This window comes from Pantherophis guttatus, chromosome 1 (genome assembly GCF_059756535.1).
Source record: "Pantherophis guttatus breed Tessera chromosome 1, ASM5975653v1, whole genome shotgun sequence".
Lineage (NCBI taxonomy): Eukaryota > Metazoa > Chordata > Lepidosauria > Squamata > Colubridae > Pantherophis > Pantherophis guttatus.
The window spans coordinates 96,676,610-96,689,758 of NC_142063.1; the positions used below are offsets into that span (position 1 = coordinate 96,676,610).

General features: G+C 35.0%; 1 protein-coding gene and 2 long non-coding RNA genes across 8 annotated transcripts in view; 2 read left to right on the top strand and 1 right to left on the bottom strand.

Annotated features, from left to right (window-relative positions):
* Positions 1-2,875, top strand: part of LOC148116488 (uncharacterized) — a 36,687-nt gene extending 33,812 nt beyond the window's left edge. The window contains exons 4-5 of the long non-coding RNA XR_015729890.1: positions 211-284; positions 1,664-2,875. This is a non-coding gene — a long non-coding RNA (uncharacterized LOC148116488). The remainder of the gene's footprint in view (positions 1-210; positions 285-1,663) is intronic.
* MICAL2 (microtubule associated monooxygenase, calponin and LIM domain containing 2) overlaps positions 1-13,149 on the bottom strand; it is a 78,291-nt gene that overhangs the window by 35,651 nt on the left and 29,491 nt on the right. For all 6 annotated transcript variants that reach the window (XM_087878689.1, XM_034417101.3, XM_087878683.1 and 3 more), the window contains 2 exons: positions 1,693-1,900; positions 190-306 (listed from right to left, as the gene is read on the bottom strand). In XM_087878689.1, coding sequence (XP_087734815.1) covers positions 190-306; positions 1,693-1,900 — 325 coding nt within the window. The remainder of the gene's footprint in view (positions 1-189; positions 307-1,692; positions 1,901-13,149) is intronic.
* Positions 8,939-12,527, top strand: LOC148116489 (uncharacterized). Its single transcript, XR_015729891.1, has 2 exons — positions 8,939-10,343; positions 11,827-12,527. It is a non-coding gene; the product is annotated as an uncharacterized LOC148116489 (long non-coding RNA).

Here is a 13,149-nt window from a genome sequence, read left to right on the forward strand (position 1 = left end):
TTCAAGTTACAGAGTTTCACTACAGATACAAATAAAAAATACATATTATGCTCTGGACACAGACTAGCCACAAAGAATGTTTTGCACACCTCTACAGATATAATCACTTGCGCCAAAAAATAGTATCCTGTTTTCTAATATTAAAAAATTTTGCTGTGAAATTCCTCCTTTCAAAGAAACACAACTTACTTTGATTTTCTTGATCTTCAGGAGGTTCCAAAACTTTCACAAATTCTAAGTTCACATGGATTTCAACTCCCAGCAGCAGTGCAATCTTGAAGAGGGTAAGCTGAAGTTGTCTAATGCCTACGAAAAACAAATGTTATATGTGTTTTTGATCATAGCACTAGCACTAGCACTAGCACTTAGACTTATATAACGCTTCATAGCGTTATATGGCACAGCCATCTCTAAGCAGTTTACAGAGTCGGCATATTGCCCTCAACAATCTGGGTCCTCATTTTACCAACCTCAGAAGGATGGAAGGCTGAGTCAACCTTGAACTGGTTAGATCTGAACTACCAAATTGCAGGCAGCCAGCAGTCAGCAGAAGTAGCTTGCAGTACTGTATTCTAACCACTGCACCACCTCAGCTCCTGCATCATACATTATTTACCATGTATTTTCATTCTGGAAGATATTTAGGAAGTTTTTTTTTTATTGAAAAAGTTTTAAAACAAACACAATTTCCCCACAACCCCCCCTCCCAACCCCCCTCCCCCTCCCCGACTTCCCAGAGCAGAACACAAGGTATTTCTATTGACCTTTAACAATAAACTAAATTGCATAACCAATCATTAAACTAACACCCCCTAAAAAAAAAATTCTTAACCCCCCATATATAAAATCCTATTTCTTAAACATAATACTTCTAATATCACTTATATAGCGCTTATACAAATAAAAGAGATCATTCATAAGCTATTTGATATTTTTTGGTCTGATACTTATTTTGTATATAATCAATCCATCTTCTCCAGTCCTGTATATACCTTTCTTGTGTATGATCCTTCAGATATGCTGAAATTTTAGCCATTTCAGCTAAATTAGTTACTTTCAATATCCAATCATCAATAGTAGGCAAAAAGTCCTTCTTCCAGTGTTGTGCTACCAAGATATTTAGGAAGTTTTTTAATGGTTTTCTTTTAATGTTAAAAAAGGATCTACTCCTATAAATTGGAATCCCATTCCTGTGTTTTAGGATGAATAATCCAGATTGTAAATGGAGGCTGTAGTTGAACTCTGACATATACATCAAGTCCTATTGAATAATTGTACATAAATACTAAATGTAAAGATAATTGTTGTCCATTTATATTGTTAAAACTCTGAAGGAACTTTGGCATCCAGGTTAGATAAAAGGCACTTGAAAATACTGACAGGAAGCACACACTGTGAAGGAGTTGCAATGTTCTAGGTATTAAAGCACTTATTTTGTCTTCTTCCAAAAATACCTGTCAAAGTCTTTATCTGCAGTGGATCTTGCTTTCAGGATTTGAATCCACTGTAATAAATGTTATATCATATCAGGAAGAGCTGCAAATCTGCATGCCGTTAACTATTCAACACACTACATCTACATCTTGGTATTAAGTTGCAGCTAATATTTCTAAATAAAAAAATATTCACCATGGGTATAATGTGCCTCCATTTTCCTTTTCAGAAAGAAACAATGATGTAATTATGACTTACTAATGTGATCAATCGATCCGGCACAAAATTTTCCATAAAATTTTTTAGCTCCCAGACTTCGAAGATCATGAATTGTAAACGGCCAGAGGTGAAGTACATTGTTTCTTGAAAAAGTATCTCGTTTTTCTACGACAACGACTTTGGCTCCAAGAAAGGCAAGTTCTATGGCAGTTCGCAAGCCACAGGGACCACCTCCAACAATCAAACACTGGAAAAAACAAATAAGAAGAAAATTGCTTATATTTAGGAAAATTAAAATTTACACTGTCCTGCACAGCCAGCACATCTAAAACTTTGAGAGAAGCTCATCCTAATCACTTAAGTTAGGAAAAGTCACGAGCAAAATCAATTCATATCAGGATGGATAAATTTTTTTTAAAAAAAATCAGATTTTTAAAATTTAAATCAGGTTTTTTTAAAATCAAATTTATTTTAATAAAATGGTTTTGGAGTAAAAATCTATCTAAAGATAGTTTTCTATTTAAGATGCATTAATAGTTTATTCAGCATAAAATGGAGCTTAGTTACAGTATGTAGCATGAGGTTGTATATTCTGCAATATTTACATTTTTGGTAAACTCATTTAATGAATCCAAGCTCTGCAAGCTATATAGGAAACCTTCATTTTGTTTGCAAATAATAATATTAAAGATTCTAACTACCAGCAAGAATGAGTCCTTACATTTAAAGGGCACCTGTCATTTCAGATCCATCATGGCAGCGCCTGTTAGCACGCATCCACTCACCTGCTGCCTGCCAAGTCCCTCACCTTGTTGTGTCACTGCCGTATCACCAGCCGTCCCATTAAAGTGAATGGGACTGTGGGTGAATCAACAGCGGGTCAAAGGAGGAGCTGCTGCGGGACAGAGATGACAGTTGCTTTTAAAAAATTATGATTTAAATCGAGTTGATTTAAATCAAGCCTTTTTACTAGTGATTTAAATCGAGTTGATTTAAATAAAATCCACCTTTTTTTTTTCCGACAAAAAAGTGTTGAAGATCAAAGTATAGGGTAGACGAAATAAAGAAAGATGGAAATTAAGTATTGAATAAGATTTAGTTAAAATATATGAAAATAGATTTATATAGAAAGAAAGGATCACTTCGAAATAGCTGTAAGAAAAAGTGATTTGTATATAAATGTTGTGTGTCTGTGTCTTGTTTTAATGTATTTAAAATAAAATAATTTTTTTTTAAAAAAATAAATAAAATCCACCCTGATTCATATTACGTATAGGGTTTGAAATATTAAGACTGAGCACCCGATTCAAAGCCACACTTGGCTATGGAAGTTTTCAAAGTGACTGTGGGCCAAAGCCACTCTCAGTCCAATGTATTTAACAGAAATGTGATTGTGTGAAAAGACAAAATGTTATGCCTGCTGCCTTGAATTTCTTGATTTATAAAGTCTATTAAAATAATAACTCCATACAAAATATACTTCCTCAAAAACCTGCCATTTAATTCAGAGGTGGATCCTTTGTGGTTGACTTTCCACCAATGGTCCAATTACATGTTCTTAGTTGTTCTCCTTCATTAAAATAGTAGTATACAACTGTAATCCAGATACTAATTTCTTCCTGTAAACTCCCCTTTCTAAAGCTATTTGCTCCAAAATTGCTTTACTCTATGTAGTAAACAGCACTTTTGAGCACAGAAGATGGATATATAGGTGGAAAATAACTCACAGCTAAACCCTTCCTCAGCTGCTTTCCCTTCACAAGTAGTTAAGTCAAAAACAATATTTGCTTCAAACTCTACAGTACATTCAATAGTATGGCATATATCAGTGAGTTTTATAAATGTCTATTATTTAAAATAGTACAGCTTTTATCTTATTTAAAAGTGTGTTGTGCAGTCTCTGTAGAAACCTTCAGAGCAATGAACTGAACCAAGTAGCAAAGCCAGAAAAAACAAAAACACAGTGGCAAAAAAAAAAAAAAATTCATGAGAACAAGAACACACAATGTTGGACACAATAAATCAAGTTGTAAACATGTGTGCCTGCTTTATAAGAAAATACCAAATTTTTCATTCTGCCATTCTCCTGTATCCCATGTTTTTGTCAAAGTAATGGTTTATACTATATTAAAGTTGCCCAGATCCTTTGAAAGATATTCTTTGCAAAGCATGGGAACATGAATGAAGCATCTCTCTTCAAATCCTTAAAACAGCTGCATCTTTTTCAGGGTTATCAGTTGTCCCTGTATGTGGGTGCATGCAAAACCTCTTTGGTTTGCTTTCTTTTCAGCAAAATAATTATTCTTCAAGCAAGGTAGCTTTCAAAACTTTTTGGATCAAAGAGAGATGGAAGTGGTTCCTTGATGCTAACCAAGGTGGGAATGTTATCCATTTATCTATAGCAAATTCAGTCAGCTGTTCTCTTTTCACACACTGATTTTTTTTGCTGCAAGTCAGCCAAGGCAAAAGCACCAGAGCAAACCTGATAACAGCCTTAAAGTAACCATTTACTTTAAAAATATAATTCTCTCCTTTAAATTCCAATTTTGCAAACAGAAGAATGAGTTAAATGGAAGGCATTTCATAAACCAGGCATAAATCCAGACTGAAGCTAATATAAGCTGTCTGTCAGTCTATGAGCCCAGAATGACGCTATTGGGTCTGTTTTTCTGACTGTTCTCCTTATTGAGTCTTTGCCTAGCACTTTGTGTCTTATTTACTCCCTTTCATCATAAATGGATTAACTAGATTTGGAAATGGAGAAAAAGCCTGGAATCAGTATGTAGTACAAAGTTAGGTCTGTAGAGATTCTCAGTCATCCAGGTCATGATTGTCCCAAAGGTGCTTTTTCCCAAAGTTCAGTTGTTTTCAGAAACAGCACCTTTGGTACAAAGTTAGGTGTTTGTACTGTATATTAAATGGTTTTTCTTTATGTATCTTCAGAGTTCAATGTAACTGAGAACTAATTTGTTCAGTCTCCTTCATAATTTGCTAAATACAAGACTCTAAACACTACTATGCTTAATGCAGTTAAGATCTATATTGTTTTTTATTCTCTAAATATTTTAATGTGAATGGCAAATAACACATGTATTTTGCATTTTAGTAGGAAATCTTGATAAACAAAACTACAAAGCAAGTAATTTAATGTAAATATGTTAGATGGCAATCTCAGATTGTGGCATAAAATAGTTGCTAACCACATGCCTCAGAGAAAGTAGGTGGTGTTTATCTTGCGACTGCTCAAAAGAATTATAAGCGATAAAAGAATATTCCTTGAAAAACCAAAGTTTGAATGAGTCACTTTTTATAACTGGAATTGTTTGTATATATGCACACACAGATGCATACGCACATCTTTGCCTGGCAGGCCGGAATAGATTAAACCATTTATGGTGTGCATGTGTTGAGTACTGTTAAACTGTGTATATAACTCTTTAGCAATGTTTGTTAGAACTCAGAGTTCTCGTGTGAATCATAACAAAAATGTGCTGACAAATCATATCAACCTCTGCCAACTGTTTCTTCAATCTTGATAGTATCTGGACTAGATAATATTGATCCATATAATTAGGTCAACTGAGCCAGTTTTATGATAGCAGCTGACACAAAGTATCTTTGTAGCTTTATCTCAGCCCTTCAAGGTAGACTAGACTCGGAAATCAAAGTTTTAAGAATGCTAATACTACTTTTATTATAAAGTTACATTAACAGAATTTTTGAAGTCTGAATCACTTCTCACATCCCTTTATCTTTGTGAAAACTAGAAAGGGCCATATCTGAAATACTTTTTCAAATTACATTCCTGTTCCAGACTCAGATTTCTCTTATCTGACCTTTGTCTTGGTTCTGGCTCTTCCTCTTGTTAAGGTTATTCCTTCTGCCTATTATACTTTAGTATATGCTAAATCTACCTACCTTAGTAAGAGCAAAATTTACCTATGAAGAAATAGCTACCTGCAAAGAATGTGTTAGGTTTCATAGAGGAAAGTAAGCATAGGTTGTTACATTAGTACTTGGGGTTTATTTTCTGTTTCTTCTGCCAGTGATAATAAGAACTGTTTTCTGGGTCAGAATCCACCTCCACCACTCTACAGCCAGGTATATGAAGCCAGGTATATATCATATCATACAGATTGATGCCTTATATTTACATCCAAGGAAATACTTTAAGTAAGCACCAATTTGTTCCAACTTATATAGCAGATGTTATCAGATAAATTTATCTCACTCCTGATGTGAACTACAAAGGATTGTTTTAAAGCAATACTGTAGATGCCAATGTCCTTAAGGAAAAAGCTCCTTTGTTCATATTAGTGCACAGGAATGCAGGGAAACATACCTCCAAGTTATTTTTGAGACAGGAACAAAGTCATCTGCTGGGACACTGGACTGAATAGATTGTATTTGGTTTGGCAAGTAAATTAAGCAAGTTGTGTGCATTTCTTATTAAAAGCTGTTAAGAAAGCTGCACTCAGAATTTAGTACTCCCAAATTTAATAGGACTTTGTTCTAAGAACCTATACGTAGGATTAGAGCTATGCCCCACAATTTTTGTTTAATATAGAATTTGGGCCTTTTTAAGACAAAGTTTTAAATCTAAAAATAAAATCTGTGTCAAATATGTTTAAGTTAAGCACTACCAGATATTCTGTGCCACCTATCAGAGTGACAAAATAGTTTAAGAGTTTTATTAAGCATGGTTATAAATTTTGCTCACAGGTAATTAACATTCTCTTTAAGTAATTCTGAATGTCATTTTATGTTGATAAAAGAGCTGTTTTGCTTCACGTTACATTAAAAAGTTAAACATTCTCATTTAACAGGCTTGATCCATTATATATTTTAAATAAATGTTAATACAGCAAAATTAATATATCTTTTCTAAACTGTAGATATTTTAACTATTGTTGGGCAAAGTATTTTGTTTCTATGGCATTTCTGTAAAATTCTGTTCCAAAGCAAAATCTACCCTTTCCCTCCTTCCCTCCCTCATATATTGACCTATGCTTGGTTGATTTAAAATCAACAAAAGGCAACATCACCTGGCTTCAATGGAATTTAATACATGAGCCCTATTGCTACATACATAATCATGATTCTATTTCAATAAAGGCATCCAAAGGTCTAAATTAATTAGGGTGAATGTCCTCACCATAAAGCACTGCAAAAGAGATTGTTACCATTTATTTTTCCAGTCCTCTGCATTGTCAAATGAGGTGTAGTGAAAATTCCTTGTCTTAAGAGGTTACAATCTATTTTCTGATGAGTATGACAGTTTGCTTGCTTAGACTTTGATCTGTCCTTAGGACAACACATACTCATTCTATTGCTGGTTCACTAATATAGCTCTGTGACTTTACTCTGTCTTTGGTTCTTTGACCCAGTTTAAAATATTTGACCTTTTTTTGTTTGGTTGGTTCCTTTTTTACTCAATGTTACCTTTATCTTTTCCCCTATAATTAGTGACAACTTTTCATTCTTTGTGGTTTGGATTAAATCTGTTTTCTGTTACTTTTGGGGGTATTTTGATTTAGATGTAAGAATCTGCAAAAGTTTTATTTTCCTTTTACCTTTGTAGCTGGCAACCTACATCATTCTTCCTGAACTTGTCACAAGGTAGCCCTGAGCTCCTGTAATAATTCTTCAGTAGAACTGATTTCTCTCACTAGAAGCCAAACACTTGACTTGAATCGATAAGATCCTTGCTACAGATATAAGAACTTTCATTAGTATGAAAAGCAGCTTCTGGCAGGCTAAATTCTAGATGCCTACATGCCCCAAGGTTTGAATATGAAGAATCGTTTTCTTGCTCTTTTGTAATGTATTCTAAGTTTTCTCAACATGGCCAACTGGTTGCATCCATTCCCAACGTCTTTGCTTTCCATTTTGACCACTGTAGCATTCACAAATCTAATTTTATTAGATTTTTTTTGTTTCTAACTCTATTTGGATTTTATCAAGTATGCCCATTGCTTATATTTTTTAATATTTTATTTCATAACTCTTTCTAACAGCCATACTGACTCCAGAGAAGCACATTGAATGTCATGTGTTAGCAAAGGGAGAAGCAACTAAACCCAAAGTAGGGTAGGCATCCCACTCTAAGCATTCTTAGACACATATGCTTATATTTTATTCATCTTCTTTCTCATACTTTTTCACATTATTCTCCAAACTTCAGAGGAATACAACAGCCTGTCCTGCATTAAGACAGCTTAGCTTCTGTCCATCCAATGCAGTACCATCTACTTGGACAAATTCTCTTGGTAATCAAGTAGATATGGATTTATAACTTTGAACTGGATGTGCCAAGTAATATTTGGAACCTTCTGCACACTGTATTGAAAGATAATTAAGAAACTAATTACCAAGTAACCTCCGTGGGAAATTACCTTCCATTTTAAATGTTGCTGGTCATTGACTGAATAAACAATCTTTTATTTTCTTTTCAGTTTATGTTCAACGAGAATAGAAGAGACTGTTGAAAAGATGCAGATTTCCAATGAAGGAAATGGCTGCAGACATTATGGCTGGAAAGCAGAGCTTTGAAGATTAGCCTGAGGCTTATTGTACTTGCAATGCTAATTTATCTTTTTCTGTATCATCAAACAGGTTCCTATACTATCTTGTCCTATCCTATCCACTTTTATTTTCCCCCTTTCTATCCAAATTTGAATAGTATTTAGACCCCAGAAAAATCTCATAGCATTTAGGCCCCAGAAAAATCTCATCCCTCATTTTAATTAGAACCATTATGCTATTTTATTTTATTTTATTTTAATTTGATTTATATGCTGCCCTTCTCCGGAGATTCAGGGCGGCTTACAGTGTATTAAGCAATAGCCTTCATACTTTTGTATATTTTATACAAAGTCAGCTTATTGCCCCCACAAACTGGGTCCTCAATTTACCTACCTTAGAAAGGATGGAAGGCTGAGTCAACCTTGAGCCTGGCAAGATTCGAACTTACTTTAATTGCAGACAGCTGGTGTTAAATTGCAGTGCCTTGTCTGCAGAGCTATCCAGGCTTTTTGAGGCTGTGTAGAAAAATACTTTTCTGTTTCATATTTGGATTATTAAACTGATTTTTAAAATTAGCCCTCAACTTAATTCTGGGTTGTACTGCTGATTTAAAATATTACTAGCTCAGATGGAAGCATGTAATGCAGTCAACAAACCAGCTCCTTTCAGGAGCTTAAGAATTATTTATCACTGGGCTTTAATCATACCTTTCTCATAGTCTAGAACAGCTTCCCCACAATGACTCATCAAGACCCACATCATCTCATAACCTTAAATTTCCTATAACGTCACTGTGGCATTACCCACAAATATCTCATCTCTTACTATTTAAGCATCTGGCCTGACATCATCATCTTCTAGGAATATGGTCCTAGGACAGTGTCCATTTTAAAACAAGTAGTCAGTATCAATACTGTGTTTCCCTGAAAATAAGACCCTGTCTTATATTTTTTTGAACCCCAAAAAACCCTGGCCTTAGATTCGAGGAGGTCTTATTATTTTGGGGCAAGTGGAGTAAGACGGGGCTCCTCTTGCCATTTTACTTGATTTCCAGCTCTGTCTCCCTAACCCTAACCAGAGGAAATGGCCGGGACCGATTGCGCATGAGTTTAAATATTTTCGTGGAGGGCTTATTTTCAGGGGCGGCTTATTTTAGCACATGTACTCAAAAGCGCGATTGGGCTTTTTATCAGGGGATGTCTTATTATCAGGGAAACAGGGTAGCTTTCTAAAATAAATAATTCCATTTATTCTGCAAAACTCTCTTAAACTGTCAAAACTATAGCTAAATATCCCTCACTATCACATTATTGGAAGACTATAAGCTATATACTTAAAAAGTAACTGTACCAAGTTCATATTGTAGGCAACAATCAAGTGCCAAAAAAATTAGTTCTTAGTGCTGATGGCAATAAAACCAAAATTAATCCCTCCAAGCAAGAAGTTCCTGAAATCAAATATGTTATCCTATTTTCAAAAAAGTATTGTCTATGTTTCCTTTCATCACCGGTGCTTGAAAAAGAATTACTTCCTATAAATTTTCTTTTTTTAGAAAACATAAACACTTGTGAACTAAATCATTATACAAATAATATAAATGGTAAAACTTCAAGCATTTTTGTCCAACCTTTCTATTTAATGCTGTTAAAAGAGATGTTCAGTTATTTTAAGCAACTCTGGCCAAATTATTGGATTTAGTAAAATCAGCAACTCTCAACAAGGTGACAACAGATTGGAATTTTGCAAATTCACCAAATACATCTCCTATCAAACAATTTTAGGGTTCTTCCATCTATACTTGTCACAAGGACCACTTGGTCATTTCAAATGATCTTGAACTAAGGAACGCAAGTCAGATTATTTCCAACCTGCCTAAAAACTGATTCCTATGTCTCCATTGTCTGGTTTATCTTGCCCACTCTGCTATCACTGCACATTGCTCTAATGTCTCTAGTAGACCATATAATTTCTTGTCTTCACAGCTAATTCTTGTGCTAAAATTGCATACTTATTCCCCACAAACATTATCTTTATTGAGAGATTGTGCTTACTGTCATCTGGTAATAATTGCAGTTGTTTTTCAGGACAGCGTGTGCTTGCACAGTACAGAAATCATCAGAGTAATGTCTTGATGACTGCGGTTCTTGTGGTTTGAAATAAAACAGGTAATGCTAAATAAGCATAAATAATCGGAGGGAGTCTCAGAATTATTATTTTTTTATTGAGATGATGAAAGCCTTTTGGCTTTAAATGAGTTTCTTGTCTCTGGTTTTACTAGCTGAATCTAAGCATTTTATTCAAAGCAACTTGCAAATTTTCCACAATTTGTAAGTGATGCTGAATTCTGCTCTACTTTATTAGAATGTTTTCTTTAATTTACAGAGTACTTGCAGTCCTTAGAGACACAGTTTGGTGCAGTGGTTAAGGCATCAGGCTAGAAACCAGAATACAGTGAGTTCTAGTCTCATGTTAGGCAAAAACAAGTGGGTGACCTTGGGCCAGTTACCCTCCCTCAGCATTCATAATGGCAAAAGAAAAAACTCCAAGGATTTTTCCGGGCAGTCATCAGAAATCAACACCAACTTGTAGGCAGCCCCTCCTCCACCCACCAAATTCAGGCTCTAATAACAAAAAAAAAGGTATGATTTTAATTGCCTTAAATCCCTGGTAATAAATGAATATTCGTTTACAGTATGCTAGTCCTCAGATAATACAGATGTTCATATCAAACAGCACAGTTCTGATATATGGTACTTTTTTTATAAAAAAACCAACCCTTTTTCACTCTTACAAATGTTAAAAGTTGTTCTGAAACTATATGCAGAAATCACACTTTCAAATGAGCTTCAGAGTACAATGCAAAGTACTGTACAGCATGTACTGCTTATTTCCTCAATTTCACATCCACCTTGTACATCAACCATTTGCAATTCCTGTTTAATCCTGTCAGGAGCTGAATAAAGCTAGTAGCTCATGTTAGATAAAAAAAATATATATCCAAGTTATCCATTCCAAAACCTTGACCATAATTACAGCTCTATAGAAACAAATTCAAAGTTTGTTTTCTTTTTGCACTTCACACAAGTGGTTCATTTTTTCTGGAATAATTTATACCAAATTCTCCCCCAAAATAGTATCCAGGATTTGAAAGGTAGAGTTAAATATGGAACTGATATTATCATAATTTATAACATGGTAGTCATTGGTGTAACATTTTATTCTGATAAAATATCCAGGCTGCCTGTGACAATCCCCCATGAACCCCCAATATTTTAGCCTGAGACTATATAGAGAGCTGTAGGGGAGAAGGTATGGTAGGTACTTCATTACTTTAAATTTTTCCTCCAAGCCCGATTGCTTTAGAAACTCCTCAATGCCAAAAGTCATTAAATTTGGATAAAATGGGGTGGGGGGAGTGGAAGAGTGTGTGTTGTTCAAGAAACATTTACTTGAAACATGTACCTAAAACAATAAATTCATTGCTCTCTGAACTACATTTTTCAGAATACTTTACTTTGTTATAGTATCAAGATAGACTTAGCTTAGTGAAGCTTGAATGGAATTTTTTTTCTTCCATTATAATGTATACTAATTAATGCTCAGGAAGATAAATTTATCTCAGCATCTACTTCTGTCCTACTATCGCAGCACCATTGAGAGTATCCTGACATACGGCATTCTTGCATGGTATGGGAGCAGCTCTGTAGCGGACAAAAAAGCTCTACAGAGAATCATCAAAACTGCCCAGAATATCATCGGGCTCCAGCTACCAGCCCTGGACGACATCTTCGAATCTCGCTGTTTGAGAAAGTTGCATAACATTCTCAGAGGCTCTTCCCATCTTGCTTATAATCTTTTTGGACTGTTGCCTTCCGGCACAAGATACAGAACAATTAAAACTCGGAGCACACATTTTCTGAATAGTTTTTATCCCAGAGCTATAATTGCACTCAACAATGAACTAAAGGGCCACCATCAGTGAGCTGTTGGACAGCATTACTTGGTGTGTTGTGTGGATGTTTGGGTGGTTTAGGGATGGGGAATTGTGGTGGGTGGAAGTGTGTTTGGGATTGTTATGTGTGTTGGACCTGGTCTTTGGGTGTTAAGTGAATTTTGTTGTATGGGTATACTGTGTATACACATACAATGACAATAAAGTTATTTATTTAATACTTTTAAATATTAACTAGTTTCGTTTTTCCTGAGAAATTGATCTATCATTTCAGCCTTGGCTAAGAAACAATAAAGTTTAATATTAATCTAACAAAGAGCACACTTGCCATATCTATGTTTGTGCACCTTAATTCAGCTAGCTGGAAATGCATAAAGGGTATGGTGAAGTATTTACGTATCTTACTGTGGAACTGTATTTTTTTAAAAAAGCTCAGTTTGTATTCCAGACATTATCAAACAAAAACAAACAGATTAAGCAATGCACTTATTGCCAGTCTGTCTGTTCTTGAAGCACTGACTGGGAAAAGTGATTAGGATTACGTCAGATAGCTGTAGGTGTTCCATTTGCACGAATTTTAAAGAGCAAGAACGGCCTGCCCAACCTTCTCTGTAAATATCTGCCCCGCTGAAAAAGCCATCCATTGCTTCTACTGATATTAGATCAGCAGCTATCCGACAAGCAGGAAAGTGTGTGTGTGTGTGTGTGTGTGTGTGTGTGTGTGTGTGTGTGTGTTATAAATCAGAACTATAGCAAGACAGGTAGTAAATCACCCACTTCCATGTTAAGAGTTCTGATCCAGATGAATCCCTCCTTTCTGAATAATGCACAATTGACTTACTAGTAATGACAATGAAGTAATATTTAGTTGGACACACACACACACCCTCCACAGTATACAAGAGCTAACATTGCGATATGATTTTTACTGTCAAGATTATTGAATTATTGAAGGAGGTTTGGTCATATCTCAGGTGCTCTGCCGGCCTTTTTGCATAGTATTTAATAGACTAAATTCA